At 43.0% G+C, this 15244-nt stretch overlaps 1 protein-coding gene across 3 annotated transcripts in view; it reads right to left on the minus strand.

Moving 5' to 3' along the window:
* WDR47 (WD repeat domain 47) overlaps window positions 1-15244 on the minus strand; it is a 94833-nt gene that overhangs the window by 45522 nt on the left and 34067 nt on the right. For 2 of the 3 annotated variants that reach the window (XM_040359853.1, XM_040359854.1), the window contains exons 3-4: window positions 5074-5157; window positions 4869-4953 (exon numbers count right to left, since the gene is read on the minus strand). The exons of the other annotated variant lie outside the window; for it this stretch is intronic. In XM_040359853.1, coding sequence (XP_040215787.1) covers window positions 4869-4953; window positions 5074-5157 — 169 coding nt within the window. The remainder of the gene's footprint in view (window positions 1-4868; window positions 4954-5073; window positions 5158-15244) is intronic. 3 annotated transcript variants of the gene reach the window in all.

Genomic DNA, 15244 nt, shown 5'->3' on the forward strand with positions numbered 1-15244 from the left:
GTCACCTCAATGGGCAACTTTGTCTGCAACAAGCAAAGAGAATTTTATCATGGAAAGACGCTTAGACGCTCACTTCACAGTGGGCATTTGGCGCCTAACTAAGCTCAAAAATCAATCAATCAAGACAATCTTGGTTACGTATTAAACTTACCCACCTCTTACCCACTCCTGCAAAGTGAGAGTGTGTTCTTAAAAACTCCTGCTGTTGACTTTAGTAATTTTTACATGCTGGATAGATCTAAAGCAAAGTATGCAAAAGTACTAATCACTGGCCCCCCTATTTGTAGTACAACCCTGCACTTAGGATGAATCTAAAAGTCCAAGAAATAAAAAATCTGTCCCAATAAAGATCTAAAGCAACCCTATGATGAAGAAGAGGAGTCTCACAAAAACAAAAAATGGCACAGATGTGGTATTAAGTTCCCATAGATAATGGCAACATCGTCCTGCTTTTTTACTTAAAGCAGAAAAACAATTCTCCATTAGTACCACATCTCAGTTAAACTGGAAACTTTTCTGCAAATCTCATCAACTGTGCATTACAGTAATCTACTTTTTCTTTCTGGTGCTATTTTTTTTGCAGGTTTCACAAGGACAGAGAAATTACTAGTGTCTAATACAGGGGTGCCCAACCAGTGGCCCGGGGGCCACATGTTGCCCGCAGAGCCCTCTGATGTGGCCAGGGACCTCCTGCTCTGGGATAGCAGGTTGGCAAGCCCAGATTGTGGGTTGTCGACCCAGCATCCCAGAGCATCAGTGTTGTGAAGCAAGTGTCTGCAGAGCCACATAAGCCGATGCTTCCTGTAAAGCGCCAACTCCTCTCATAGGCGGAATGATATTAAATGCACCCTGCCTGGGACAGCAATAGGTGGCGATATCTGAATTGAAGACTGTTAATAAAGGTGGTGTTTATTACTAAACTGTGTCTATGGGCATATCTGTTCTGCAGTGGTTACTGGGCTGCTTTCAAACGGATCCACAGGTGCACTGCAGAACACCTGTGGGTTATCTGCACTTTGCCATAGACTTCTATTACCTACGGGTTTGGTGCAGGTAAATAAAATGCACTACACCTGCAGGATATAATAGAAGTCTATGGCAAAGTGCAGATAACCCACAGAAAAGCCACAGGTGCACTGCGTTACACCCTTGGTGTGGGTAAACCACAGTGCATCAGTGTGAAAGCAGCCTTAGGACTCTTTTACGTGATCAGTCTGACTCAACCGGACCCACTGGCCACCTCTTTTGAGCCACAGATGTAAATGGACTAGTGGCCATATACCCACCTACCTCCAATTCAATCTGCTAAAAAAATCTGGGCAGATTGGATCAGAGGGCCCATAGAGCAGAGTGGGCCATGTCCATGTCCACTCTGCATATGCAGAGTGGCCATGGACCTGTCATCCGCCTGCTCTGCTCATTGTGGCCCACGACCGGTTACTAAATCACTTAAGTGGCCCTCGCTCCTCAAAAGGTTGGGCATCCCTGGTCTAATAGATGTGCCTATACAATTTACCGCTGTTACTGAACTAGAGCCCTATATTTTGTATTCATTATTTGTTTGCTTTTGCAATGCATAAAACATGAACTGAATGGGCAAAGTAGATGCAGAGGTGCCAAATAGGACACAAAAAAAGAGCATTCTTTAGACAACAAAAAAAAAAGCACTCCAAGTTTAGGGCATTACAGGAGCACACATAAATCGCCTATAGTGTGAAATAGCCAACAAATCTCTTAAAGCCACAACGATAGAGTCTATAACTACTTCCAAGAGAGAACAGAATAAGCTCAAAGCATAACAGAATGCCAAGCTGCAGACTTCGGCACTGTCAGAAGGCATGCTGCAAGCAGCCCCTGGAATGGTTAGGCCCCTTTCACACTGGGGCGGTTTGCAGGTGCCATTGCGCTAAAAATAGCGCCTGCAAAACGACCCTAAACAGCGGATGCCGTTTCTCCAGTGTGAAAACCCGAGGGCTTTCACACTGTAGCGGTGCGCTAGCAGGACCGCTCCAAAAGTCCAGCTAGCAGCATCTTTGGAGCGGTGTGTTTACTGCTCCTCCACCGCTCATTCCCATTGAAATCAATGGGAAACCATGAATATACCGCCTGGCAATGCGCCTTTGCAGAAGCGCATTGTGGACGGTATTAACCATTCTTCGGCAGCTAGCAGGGGTTAAAACCACACCCGCTAGCGGCCGAATACCGCCGCAATTCAAACGGTATAGCCCCGCTAAAAACAGCGGCGCTATACCGCCACCGCACCTCCCGCCCCAGTGTGAAAGGGGCCTTAGTGGAATGTGAACTGAGGGCACCCAGACCAGCGATATGAGGGGGATAAATCGAAAATCAGACATGTTGCAACCACATGGTGATATGCCAAAATATATAGCCTCATGGTACAAAGCAAGGGCTCAAGCACTCATGAAACCTAGATAGCCGGTATGCTGGAAAGCATTAAATCGAAGATACTAAGCTCCAGAAGGGATGTGAAAAGAGTCTTGAAGAATAAAAACAAAATCATTGAAGAAAACAGAGCACAGCAAAAAAATTGGTTAAAAAAAAAAACAGCAGAGCTATAGAATTAGATGTCAAAACTGAGGCATGCTGATAGTAGGAGGCGTTATACTGAGCTGGACCAGTTTGGACTAATGTATGTATGTATGTACTGTATATGCCATACCTGTAGGATCCCCATAAAGGTGGAAATCACTATAGTACACTCTGCTAGCTTCCACTAACTTCTGTGTCCAGTGCTGAGTGCCTGTTTTACTGCATTGTGTATTTGATCCCCTGCTGATTTTGTACGTTTGCCCACTGACAAAGAAATTGATCAGTCTATAATTTAATGGTAGCACCATAAGCCACTGTGTCTGGTGGACACAGCAGTCGCAGATCACGCAGCGAGCAGAACTACATATTGGTATGTTGCAGTGCCTGCTCAAGCCGCCAAACAGTAATAAGATTACTGTTGGCCAGTCGGCAAGTGGTTAAAAGCAGTATTACACTATTGGACTGTATTTGGTTTATTATATTTACATTCTTTCCACATTGAGAGAATTTGCATGGATGGGGTTGAAATGATGGAAAAAAGATTCTGCATGAAATAACTGGTTATTCCAACCCTGACGTTTATTTTCTCTATGAGATATATGGAGAGAACGCAAACCTGACCTTTATAATTTGGAGGTAAATATTATCTGGGGAGTGAGTCTTTCTGAAGGAGGTGGGGGGGGGGGGGGTAACACAGTTGGAGCACATTTGAAATGCTGTTTAGAACACATGTGGTGATATGGATAATTTACCTGGTTAAAAGTTGTGGATCCATTTCAGAGGACATTTTTTGTCTGGTGAATGCAACAGAGTTACAGAGAAACATTGTGGAGAACTTTGCAACATTGAATTTATGATTTGTAGCACATATTTAAATTTTGGGGGCTAGTTCACAGCAGAACCGCACAGGAACACACTCCACATTCCCGTGCGTTGCCCTGCAGAGCGATCTGCCAGCTCATTATGCAAACTGCAACGGACTACACAAAAAGGAGCGCATACTCTACTTTAAAAAAAATGCGCCACACCACATTGTATTGTATGCACTTCTTTTGTGCTTGGGGTGTTAATGTATATGCACCCGCAGCAGGTTGCAAAAACAGTCTCTTTTGAATGTGATGCTGGAAAAGTGCACGGAATGTGCCTTTCCTGCACCGCGTTCTAGAGTGAACTTGCCCTTAATGCCAGTTGTGTATGTGGCTAGAATATTAGATCCATTTAATCACAGCTGCTTTTGACATTATAAGGCATTGTTCACACGGCGCCGATGCCCATACATATTGAACAGGCCTTTCATTTGTGTCCCTAGCAGGCAGGTGCTTGTGCAATAGCCAGTCAAGTCTATGAAGATGCAGTGGCTGCAACACAGCCCCACTCGTCCCAATGTGACAAGCGTGCGGGTGCATGACCCCAAACACAGACAATGTGCATTCTGAGCACTCTGACATCAAAACGAACGACTGTGTCCAACAGCTGCTGTGTCCTTCCAGGCTTAAATAGGCTGCCTGCCAGGGATGATCACAAAAATAAAAATGGGCCGTTCACTGTGTATAGGCATTAGTGCCCCTTGGAAAAGGTGTTCTGGTTTATAAAAATTGTTGATTTGTGGTTAAAAAGTTTATGCCACCTGCAAATAATTGGGCATGTGCCAGACCATGCTAGACTTCCTGCGCTGTTAAGTATTTATTTCTTAAAAGTCAGCATCTACAGTACTTGTACTGTTTTCCCATAGCTGAGAAAATAACCTCTTTAAGGATGAATAGCTCCGCAATAAAAGGATCTCCGTTAACCGGTCAAAAAAGTGAACTTGTCCTTCATTTTATCGACCTTCTCACATTCCATATTTGCAAAATGATCTTAAATGTGCAGTAAACTGACAACTAGGCAGAAGGCAGCCCCACCTGGCTACTCCAACACCACAAAGAAGCCATCCTCAGTACCCTATGAAAGTGCAACTCCCCAATCCACCTATAGAAATTTAAGGCACCAGGTTTCATTAGGATTGCGTCCTCTTTCACGCAATTTTCAGTTACAATAATAAAAACACTGCGTACTTCATTGATGTCTTTTCCATATTCAGTAGCATTATAGAGTGCAAAGCTGTCTATGTAAACAAAGTAAAGACTATTCTTTGTGTTTACAAGCTACAAACTGTAGAACTGACAGATGCAGCCTTGCAAACTATATCATTGCTGAAAACAAGCGTTGTTGCACCCTTCTCTCACAGAATGCTGCATAATCTGATAAATTCACATTTCCATAAGGGAAACCTTACTAAAGCATGAAGGGTACACCCACACACAGAATTAATATCTTACATGCTGTGGTTCCTCTTCTGCTGACATTGCATTGTTCACACAAAGTGCTTCCAAAAACTTCTGCTTTAGGACAATATATCGAAACCTGTACAGGACATTGGGAGAAGTATTAAAATGTAAATCCTGGGTCTCTGATTTTATTTAAGCAGTCAGGTAAAATCATCCTACAACACTGTGTTTTATCAGTCACAATGATACAATTCACCTTTTTTTGTCAAACTTCTCCATGCATTCCAGAGGCTGGATAAACTGAAGGACTTCATCCCACTGTCCATCAAGAATCAGCTGTCTAGAAATTAAAATGAAATACAAATAAAACACTTTCCACTGAAGAAAAGGCACACCGGCATACAACATTCTGTTAAAATACTAAATTTTTATCTTGAGCAAGCCTGCATCAGAGATATAAAAACATATTCACAAGTGAACAATTCTATAAACATTATACAAATCAAACACAGAAATTAGATGACAGTAACACATTAAGAAATTAGTGATTCAAATGATCCCTTGTATTCTCCCCTGACAGGTTCTTTATACCCAATCAGTCGACTGTGACTAGGCACTTGAAACATTTCAGAGGATCACTGGCTCCCTTTTTCTCATATTTATACATCTAGCGAAAATCTATCATGCGTGCAACTTCAAACAAAGTGTGTTCATGTACCTGGACCACAGTGTTTATACCTGCACTGAAAGACAAAACAAAAGAAATATAGGCTCCCGGCTGAAATATTTCCAGTCCCACGAGATAATAAAGCAAATTCAGATACACCATCATTTAGGCACAATTAAATAACAGGTAATAGATGGGTATTAATGCGTATGGCTGGGGTCAAGTAGCCAGTTCTCTTATCTCTCAATTGTCAGGATATTCAGCATAAACAATTAATCATTAGTTGTTCTCAAGGGATTGCATACCCTGGCAGAAATCATGACATTTTTGCACCGATATTGAAAATCAATATGACGGATCTCCAAACTTTTCAGCACAAGGGCCACATTGTAGATTTTACAAATATTCCCCCTCACATCAGATTCCCCCTCACATCTGTGTCTCCCCCATTCCCCCTCACATCTGTGTCTCCCCCATTCCCCCTCACATTGGTGTCCCCATCAGAGGTATTCCGCACATCTGTCTATCCCTCAGATTCCCCATCAGAGATTCCCCCATATCCGTGTCCTGATGGCACATTGCCCTCAATTACCTCTTGCATTACTGTCACGGTACAGCTCTCCTGCACCTCCCAGCTCCTGCCGGCTGCTACATAAGCAGGCTACAAGCAGCAGGATGGCCAAATATAAAAACAGCAGGTAGGAGACGGGAGGTGCTGACGACATCATTTGTTGCTAGGACACTGGTGGTCCTAGCAGACAATCCACAGCACAGCATGAGAGGGGGGGGGGGTGGATATGGCCTGCAGGCTGGGGTTTGGAGAGCCCTGATTTAAAGGATAGTGATCATATGAAGCCAATTTAAAATAGTTTGGCTTCTTTTTTAAATCAGAACAGAAATCACCCAAATGGCCCGGATTAAAATTAAACATACCCTGAAATGTTTGGCCTTGGTAAAGACACACATAGGTTAAAATGGCAAGTACAATTTAAAGAGTTTGTTAGCTCTCACATGTGTGGCACTGAGCAGGTGAGATTCTGAGCCATGGGGGGGAACAGAAAAGAACTGTCAAAATACTCTGCCTGCTCAGATAACCCACTTTATATCCTCTTTAAAGTAGAGGTCATTCCACTGCAACGTCTACGGAATATTTATGCAAGGGCATTGGCAAACACTTAGGTTATATTTCTAAGGTTTATGATATACTGACTTCTGCTGATGCTAAGCTTCCTTACATGAACCAATGGGAGCGGGATACCAGGAAAACACTAGAACTAGCTGAATGGCACAAGCTGGCACAATACACAGCAAAAAAACAATTTACACCTCATTTATAGAAGCCAACTACAAGGTGCTTCTAAGGTTCCCGGAAGCCTCCCCCCACTGTTTAAGAGGTTGTGGTCAGGAGGATAGAGCATAACACATATGGTGGACATGTCCAAAAGTCAAAGATTAAAATTCACATCTGTAAATTTCATTTACTCTCTTAGACCCCATTCACACCTGAGCGTTTTGTAGCTTGAAGCCTGAAGCTACAAAACGCTGGGGAAAGGGGGAAAAATCAATTATTCTCTATGGAGACGGTTCATATCTCCACTCCAAAACGCCTGAAGCCAGAAGTTCAAAAACACCTGAAGCTCAAACAAGTTTTTAGGCAGATTTGGGCACTTTTCTGCTTTTAACATTGGTGACCCTAGACCTGTCCAAAATCGCAGTAAAAAATCGTGACAAATACGCTGCAACTATCACGGCAAAACGCGGTAAAAAACGCCGCAAAAGCTACGCTCAGGTGTGAATGCAGCCTTAATGGTGTTAACCTCATTAAATCTCCAAAACAGACCTTACTTTGCCATCTAGTGGAGGGAGGCCGAGCCTCACAAAAAGACCGATAGCAATTATGGCCGTGAGAATCACTATTGCCAGATTGTGCAAATCTCCCCTCCCCTCCTCTTGAGTTACTAAAAGCCAAGAGGTCTTGGATTATTATCAATGAACACCTTTCTGCTAGATTACGTGATTCAATGCTGATATTTGAGAAAACATGGGACCCTTGGATTAAACAACGGGTGCCACTAGTTAACCCAACAAGGACCTCAGGCGGGATTGGTTCTGATGCTCAATTCCACTATTCTGTTTTTTCTCCTTTCTCTCCTTTCCTTAAACTCCCAGAATCTTCAGGGCCAATTATTGTCCGCACTGAGCTTTGTACTAACCTTGGACACTTTATGGGAGTTCTGTTTGGTATCAGTTGGTACTGGACTTCTGGTATTTGTTGATCTCTGCATTGAGGACCTACAATTGTGATTTCCCCATGCAGAACTCTGGTTTGATCCTGTTTTTGTATTTTCTGTTGTAAAGCTTTAGCTTATTATCGTGAAAAGCCACCGATTAGCTGAAACTTTGTATTCTTTGGTAAAATCTCAATAAAAAAAAAAAAAAGGGATTGGAAACATAAGAACTGTCGTAAGACCTGCATAACAAGGTAATGCAACTTTATAGAGATGGAAATTATATATATATATATATATATATATATATATATATATATATATATATATATATATATATATATATATATATATATATATATATATATATATATATATATATATATAAAATTTCCATCTCTATAAAGTTGCATTACCTTGTTATGCAGGTCTTACGACAGTTCTTATGTATATATATAGCATTCTTTGGACAGATGAAACCCAAGATTAATCTGGACCAGAATGACGCAAAGAAAAAAAAAAGTGTGGAGAAGGCTTGGAACAGCTCATGATCCAAAGCACACAATGTCAAAAAAATGGTGGAGGCAGTGTGATGGCAAGGGCATGCATGGCTTCCAGTGGCACTGGGTCATTGGTGTTTATCGATGATGTGACAGAAAACAGAGCCAGCCGGATAAATTCTGCAGTGTTTAGAGATGTACTGTCAGCTCAGATTCAGCCAAATGCAGCAAAGATGATTGGACAGCACTTTACAGTACAGATGGACTTTTGGGGCTTTTGAAGGAAAATAAGTGGAATATTCTGCAATGGCAATCACCTGATCTCAATCCAATTGAACATGTATTTCACTCACTGAAGGCAAAACTAAAGGCAGAAAGATTCACAAAGAACTGAAGACAGCTGCAGTTAGAGGCTGGCAAAGCATCATAATGGCAGTAACCCAGTCTTTGGTATTGTCCATTGGTTCAAGACTTCAGGCAGTCATTGCCAGTAAAGGTTTCCCAACAAAATATTAAAAATAAACATTTTATTTATGGATTCATTTGTCCATTTGTCCAATTACATTTGAGCCCCTGAAAATGGGGGGACTGTGTATAAAAAATAAAATGGTCGCAGCTCCTAAAATTTGTACTTGATATTTATGTTCAACCACACACACACACTATATTGTCAAAAGTATTGGGACACCTGCCTTTACATGAACTTTATTGGCATCCCCGCTAATAAGCTTTGTACACACGATCGGATTTTCAGCGTACAAAGTGTTGGACTTTTGTCCAAAGGGCGTTGGTCATGAACTTGTGTTGCATACAAAAACGGCAAGAATTGTCAGCCAACAAACCCGAAACAACATGTTTTTTCAGCTTTTTCGCGCCACCCTTTTGGGCAACTTCTGCTAATGTTGCCGTTAAGAAAGGCTTTCCAGCAACTAGAGTGACAGAACACTACCTGTGCGCAGATTCCGTTAGAAAAGCCGTTCAGCGCATGTGCGTGCGCAATGGTATGTATGACGGCGCGCGTACGTGCATGGGGATGCGCACGGACTTCCTGACAGCGATTGGCACCAGATGCACTAAAAGGAGACCGACGCCTTGCTGTCTGGTCTACAGCGTTTCCAGAGACCCCTACTACGTGTTTATTCTGCATATCTGATTCCAGTTGATTCAGCTTGTCCCTGACTACCCCTGCCTGCTGCCCATCTCTGATCCCGGCTTGTCCCGACTCCGCTTCTGCTTCTCCTTTGGCCTGTTTGCTGCCCGCCTGATACCGACCCGGCTAGTACCTTGACTCATCTTCGGCATCTGTTCCTGTACCTGATCTGCCCGCCAGTGTATGACCCGGACTGCCTGCACCTGCTTGTGTCCTGAACTACAGTACACCTCCCTACTGTCTGCTGTATCCAGCTTTCAGTCTGATCCAGCCCGACTACTGTTCCAGCCTTACACCTGCTGCAAGTCTCCTCTCAGTCGCATCAGAAGTCCGGACCAGCCCCTGCATCAGCTATCCGGTCAGGCACTTGTCCCTCTTTGCACTCCCAAGCTCCTGTCTGCTCTATTAGGGGTTCTGGAGCCAGAGGTATACGAGAGGCCGCTCCCTGCATAATGGGCTAAACCACTAGGTACGTGACAGTACCAGACAGCCATGTCTGAGCCCACGCAGGGAGCCACTCCTATGGCCGCAGAAGACTATGTATCAGAGTTCAGGCGTTGGAGTCCCGACACAAACTGGAACAATGCCACCCTGCGTTACCAGTTTCAAATGGGAGTTTCTGAATCATTGAAAGATGAGCTGGCCTGAGTGGGCATCCCGGAAACCCTAGATGCTCTCATCAACCTATCTATTCAAATTGACAGCCATCCAAGGGAACGAAGGTCAGAGCGAACATCTGGTCCCTCTCGTCCAGTGTGGATGCTACCACACGTGCCTAGTTTCCCTCACTCTGCTTCCTCATCCCCAGTGACCACCACCTCCGATACCTCTTAACAGGTGCAGTTGGGCTTGCTTCGCCCTTCACTCACACCTGAGGAACGTCAATGGCGGCGGGCCAACAATCTCTGCCTCTATTGTGGGGAATCTGGACATTATGCGAGGACTTACCCCGCAAAACTCCTTAAGTGCTTCTCCATCTCTTCTGCTCTAAAACCTGCCTTGCTAAACAATACCTCTCACCTGGCTGTCACCATTTTCCTACAGCTTCCAGGAGGGAATACTCAGGTAACCGCTATAGTTGATTCGGGAGACTGCAGCTGCTTTATGGACCTATCCTTTGCCATCAGATACCAAATTCCCCTGCGGCCAAGGGCAAGGGGACTTTCTGTACATTTAGCTGATGGATCAGCTATTAAGTCTTGGCCAGTCACGCAAGAAACTGTTCCTCTAAACACCGCCATTGCCGGAAACCATCAGGAACTGCAGTGTTTAGACATCATTGAATCCCCACTGTTCCCCATCATACTAGGCATGCCTTGGCTCAGAACCCAAAAATTGATTGATCTCCGGGAGGATCAGTTTCCTTTCTCCCTACTGAAACCAACACTGCTTACAGGAAGCTGCTGATGTCCCGTCCTCTTTACTATGTTTGGTTAACGGATGCTGAAACCCGCCAATCTGTCCCAGAAGCATACCACAGTTTCTTGGATGTTTTCAGCAAGAAAGGTGCAGAGACTCTTCCCCACATAGGCCCTAAGACTGCCCGATCAAACTCCTATCCGGAGCAGAGATTCCTTTTGGGAGAATCTTTCCTTTAACAGAACTGGATTTAGGGACTAAAAACTTACATCGATGACAACCTGGAGAAGGGGTTTATTCGTCCTTCCACCTCCCCAGCAGGAGCAGGGATTTTCTTTGTGGCGAAGAAAGACCACTCTCTACGTCCCTGCGTAGATTATCAGGAGCTCAACAAAATTACGATTATAAACCGGTTGCCCCTTACCTTGCTAACCAAACTGTTTCAGAAACTTGGAGCTGCAGTAACATTCACTAAGCTGGACCTTCGTGGAGCTTTTAACTTAGTTTGTATCCAAAGAGGGGACGAATGGAAGACCGCTTTGCACCCAGTTCGGGCACTTTGAATATTTAGTAATGCCCTTTGGTCTATACAACGCCCCTGCCACATTCCAGCATTTTGTGAATTACATTTTCAGAGACTATCTTGACCTGTTTGTCATAATATACCTAGATGACATCCTGATCTCCTCCTCCTCGGTTAAACATCGTGAACATGTTAGTCATGTTGGCATATTTCTTCGACAACACGGCTTGTACGCAAAACCTGAGAAGTGCAAGTTTGAAGGCCAAAGAATCCAGTTCCTGGGGTTGATCATCTCCATGGAAAGTGTCAAGACGGATTCTCAAGGCCAGTCAAGTTCCTCCACCCCAAACTTGCTCATCCATGTCTTTATGGACCTTACTTTGTGCACTGGTGCCCAGTCATGTTGGAACAGGAAGGGGCCATCCCCAAACTGTTACCACAAAGTTGGGAGAATGGCACTGTCCAAAATGTCTTGGTAGGCCGACGACTTAAGAGTTCCCTTCAACGGAACTAAGGGACCAAGGCCAACCCCTGAAAAACAACCCCACACCCTAATCCTCCCTCCACCAAATAATTTGGACCAGTGCACAAAGCAAGGTTCATAAAGACATGGATGAGCGAGCTTGGGGTGGAGGTACCTGACTGGCCTGCACAGAGTCCTGACCTCAACCCAGAACAACGCCTTTGGGATAAATTAGAGTGGAGACCGCGAGCCAGGCCTTCAGTGCCTGACCTCACAAATGCACTTCTGGAAGAATGATCAAACATTCCCATAGACGCACTCCTAAACATTGTGAACAGCCGTCCAAGAAGAGTTGAAGCTGTTAAAGCTGCCACTCAATATTAAACTCTACGGACTTCGACTAGGATGCCATTAAAAGTTCATGCTCGTGTAAAGGAAGGCTCAATATTTTTGACAATATAGTGTATATATTAATATCAAACAAGCTGACTCTTAATACAACTAACTTCACAAAGCTCAACATATGTAATTTATGCATAGCATAATGTATACATTTTTCATATTTAGTGCCTAGAGCAAAGCATATTTGACAATTTATATATGTTTGAATTCCAGAGCAGATCTGACTGCTTCCTAACATTAGCTAACCAAGCCACAACAGCACAGTGCCGCTTCTTGACTATAGTTCTAATTTGAAAACACAGTTGGCAGAGACATACCATCTACAAAGTGAGCAATACCTCTCAGGGGCTCTGGTGCGCACAATTATAAAATGATCTATATGCATATTGCTTTGGAATAAAATTTGGAAGGAGCTGAAATGGAAACCTTACCCACCGCCTCTTAAAGATGACCTGGAGCATATCTATCAATAAATTTAGAGTGCATCCAGGGGGTTTATTTATTCAAGGCAAATAGACTGTGCACTTTGCAAGTGTAGTTTAGTGAATGTGGTGGAGAATACTCAATCAGGTGCAAGGAAAAAATAAACAGCATTTTTGCTTACACATGATTGGATGATGAAAATTAGCAAAGTTTCACCACTTTCCTTAAACTTTTGGGAAAATGAGTGCAATTCTATTTACAGTCTATTTGCGTTTAGCAAATCAAGAACTCTTAAAGGGGTTGTAAAGGTTAGTTTTTATTTTTTTAGGTTCCTTTAAGGTAGTGGCATTGTTGGTTCACTTACCTTTTCCTTCGATTTCCCTTCAAATTTTTTTTTCTTTGTTTTCTTTCTCTGAATTTCTCACCTCCTGTTTTTTCTCAGTAAGCTGTTCTGGCTGACTAACCCCCGGGCCACAACAGCTCGGATGATGGGGGCAAGCTTAATGAGGAGAAACAGGAAGTGAGAAATTCAGACATAAGAAAAAAAAAAAACATTTAGAAGGGAAATCGAAGGAAAAGGTAAGTGAACCAACAATGCACTAGCTTAACCACTTAAGCCCCGGACCAATATGCTGCCTAAAGACCCAAGGGGTTTTTTACAGTTCGGGACTGCGTCGCTTTAACAGACAATTGCGCGGTCGTGCGACATGGCTCCCAAACAAAATTGGCGTCCTTTTTTCCCCACAAGTAGAGCTTTCTTTTGGTGGTTTATTATTTTTTTATTTTTTGCGCTATAAACAAAAATGGAGCGACAATTTTGAAAAAAATGCAATATTTTTTACTTTTTGCTATAATAAATATCCCCCAAAAACATATATAAAACATTTTTTTCCCTCAGTTTAGGCCGATACGTATTCTTCTACCTATTTTTGGTAAAAATAAATATCGCAATAATCGTTTATCGGTTGGTTTGCGCAAAATTTATAGAGTTTACAAAATAGGGGATAGTTTTATTGCATTTTTATTTTTTTTACTACTAATGGCGGCGATCAGCGATTTTTTTCGTGACTGCGACATTATGGCGGACACTTCGGACAATTTTGACACATTTTTGGCACCATTGTCATTTTCACAGCAAAAAATGCATTTAAATTGCATTCTTTATTGTGAAAATGACAGTTGCAGTTTGGGAGTTAAACACAGGGGGCGCTGTAATTTAGTGTTCACTTAGTGTGTGTTTACTACTGTAGGGGGTGTGGCTGTAGGACTGACATCATCGATCGAGTCTCCCCTATAAAAGGGATCACTCGATCGATGCGCCGCCATAGTGAAGCACGGGGAAGCCGTATTTACACACAGCTCTCCCCGTTCTTCAGCTCCGGGGAGCGATCGCGACGGAGCGGCTAAAAACAAATAGCCGCGCCATCGTCCCGGATCGCTCCCCTAGGCTTACCGACCGCCGCATGTAGCGGGGGGGGGTCCCGATCGGACCCCCCACCCACGTCAAGCAGAGCACGTACAGGTACGTTGATGTGCCTGTCCGTGCCATTCTGCTGACGTATATCTACATGAGGAGGTCGGCAAGTGGTTAAAGGAACCAATTTAGAAAATAAAAAATGAACCTTTACAACCCCTTCAATCTGCATATTTGTTCCACATCAGTGACTTAAAGCTGAACTTAATCTAAAAGGGGAAGTTCCACTTTGCCTCCCCACTTTTTGGGGAGGGACCACAGTGAATATGGTTTTGATCCAGGTAATTCCAATAATTCCTAAACCGAATGTGTAAAGCAAAAAGTATTGAAACATTTTTAAATGAAATTTGTTAGGTCATCGAACATACTGATGAGAATTTACTGGTACGTATGCATGTTTGTTCTAAATCGATTAGTGTATTGTCAGCTTCAGCAAAGTAAATAGTGGTTTGTAAAAAGTGAAAGATAGAAAATAAGGTTAAGCACTTGTCCCTTTGAATACCCAATTATAAACAAAATAGGAATAAAAGAAAAAAAAAGGAAGGAGAGATCGTCATTGCACATGGTTCATTAATTGGACAGAACTCAGCTCATTTGAACACTCAATGTTCTAAGTTTAATTTCCTTAAAAATCGACGCCAATATCTTGAACGCCTCAAACCCCTAAAACTCAGGATGCTCCAATATGCAAATCTCAAAGTTTATCAGAGATATTTGAGGGCAAGCCCATCTTGCCTTCTGCAATTCCCTATTTGGAACAGTGGTCACAAAAACTAGAAGAACACACAGGAGGACTAGCCAGGGACTTTTTCAGAAAATTCACTTTTGAGCATCATGGGTTTTGGGGATCCTGATGACACGCTCTAAATGGTAGGTGCAGGTACCAGAGAATGTCTGCATTGTGGATTTTACGCTACAGGAGTAAAGGATTGTCATATATTGAACATATGAAAGGAAAAATATTTCATTTCTGATTCATCCTTTAAAGCAGCGGTCTTTAACATTTTTGGCAACGACGACTGCGTGGAAGAAAATTGTGCAAAGGCTCGTGGGTGCAACACGTGGGGGGTAAGCGATTTTCCACAAGCAATTTGTCAGACAATGGCTTGTGTTGACTGAAGCGCATTATTTCTATTATTATATTACAATATAAAATTAAATAGTTCAACTCACAATAATGCAGAAACAGTGGGATCCCTGAGCATGGCTGCAGAGAGGCCATTGCCCAGTAGAGGGCC

The sequence above is a fragment of the Rana temporaria genome, chromosome 7, assembly GCF_905171775.1.
Source record: "Rana temporaria chromosome 7, aRanTem1.1, whole genome shotgun sequence".
NCBI lineage: Eukaryota > Metazoa > Chordata > Amphibia > Anura > Ranidae > Rana > Rana temporaria.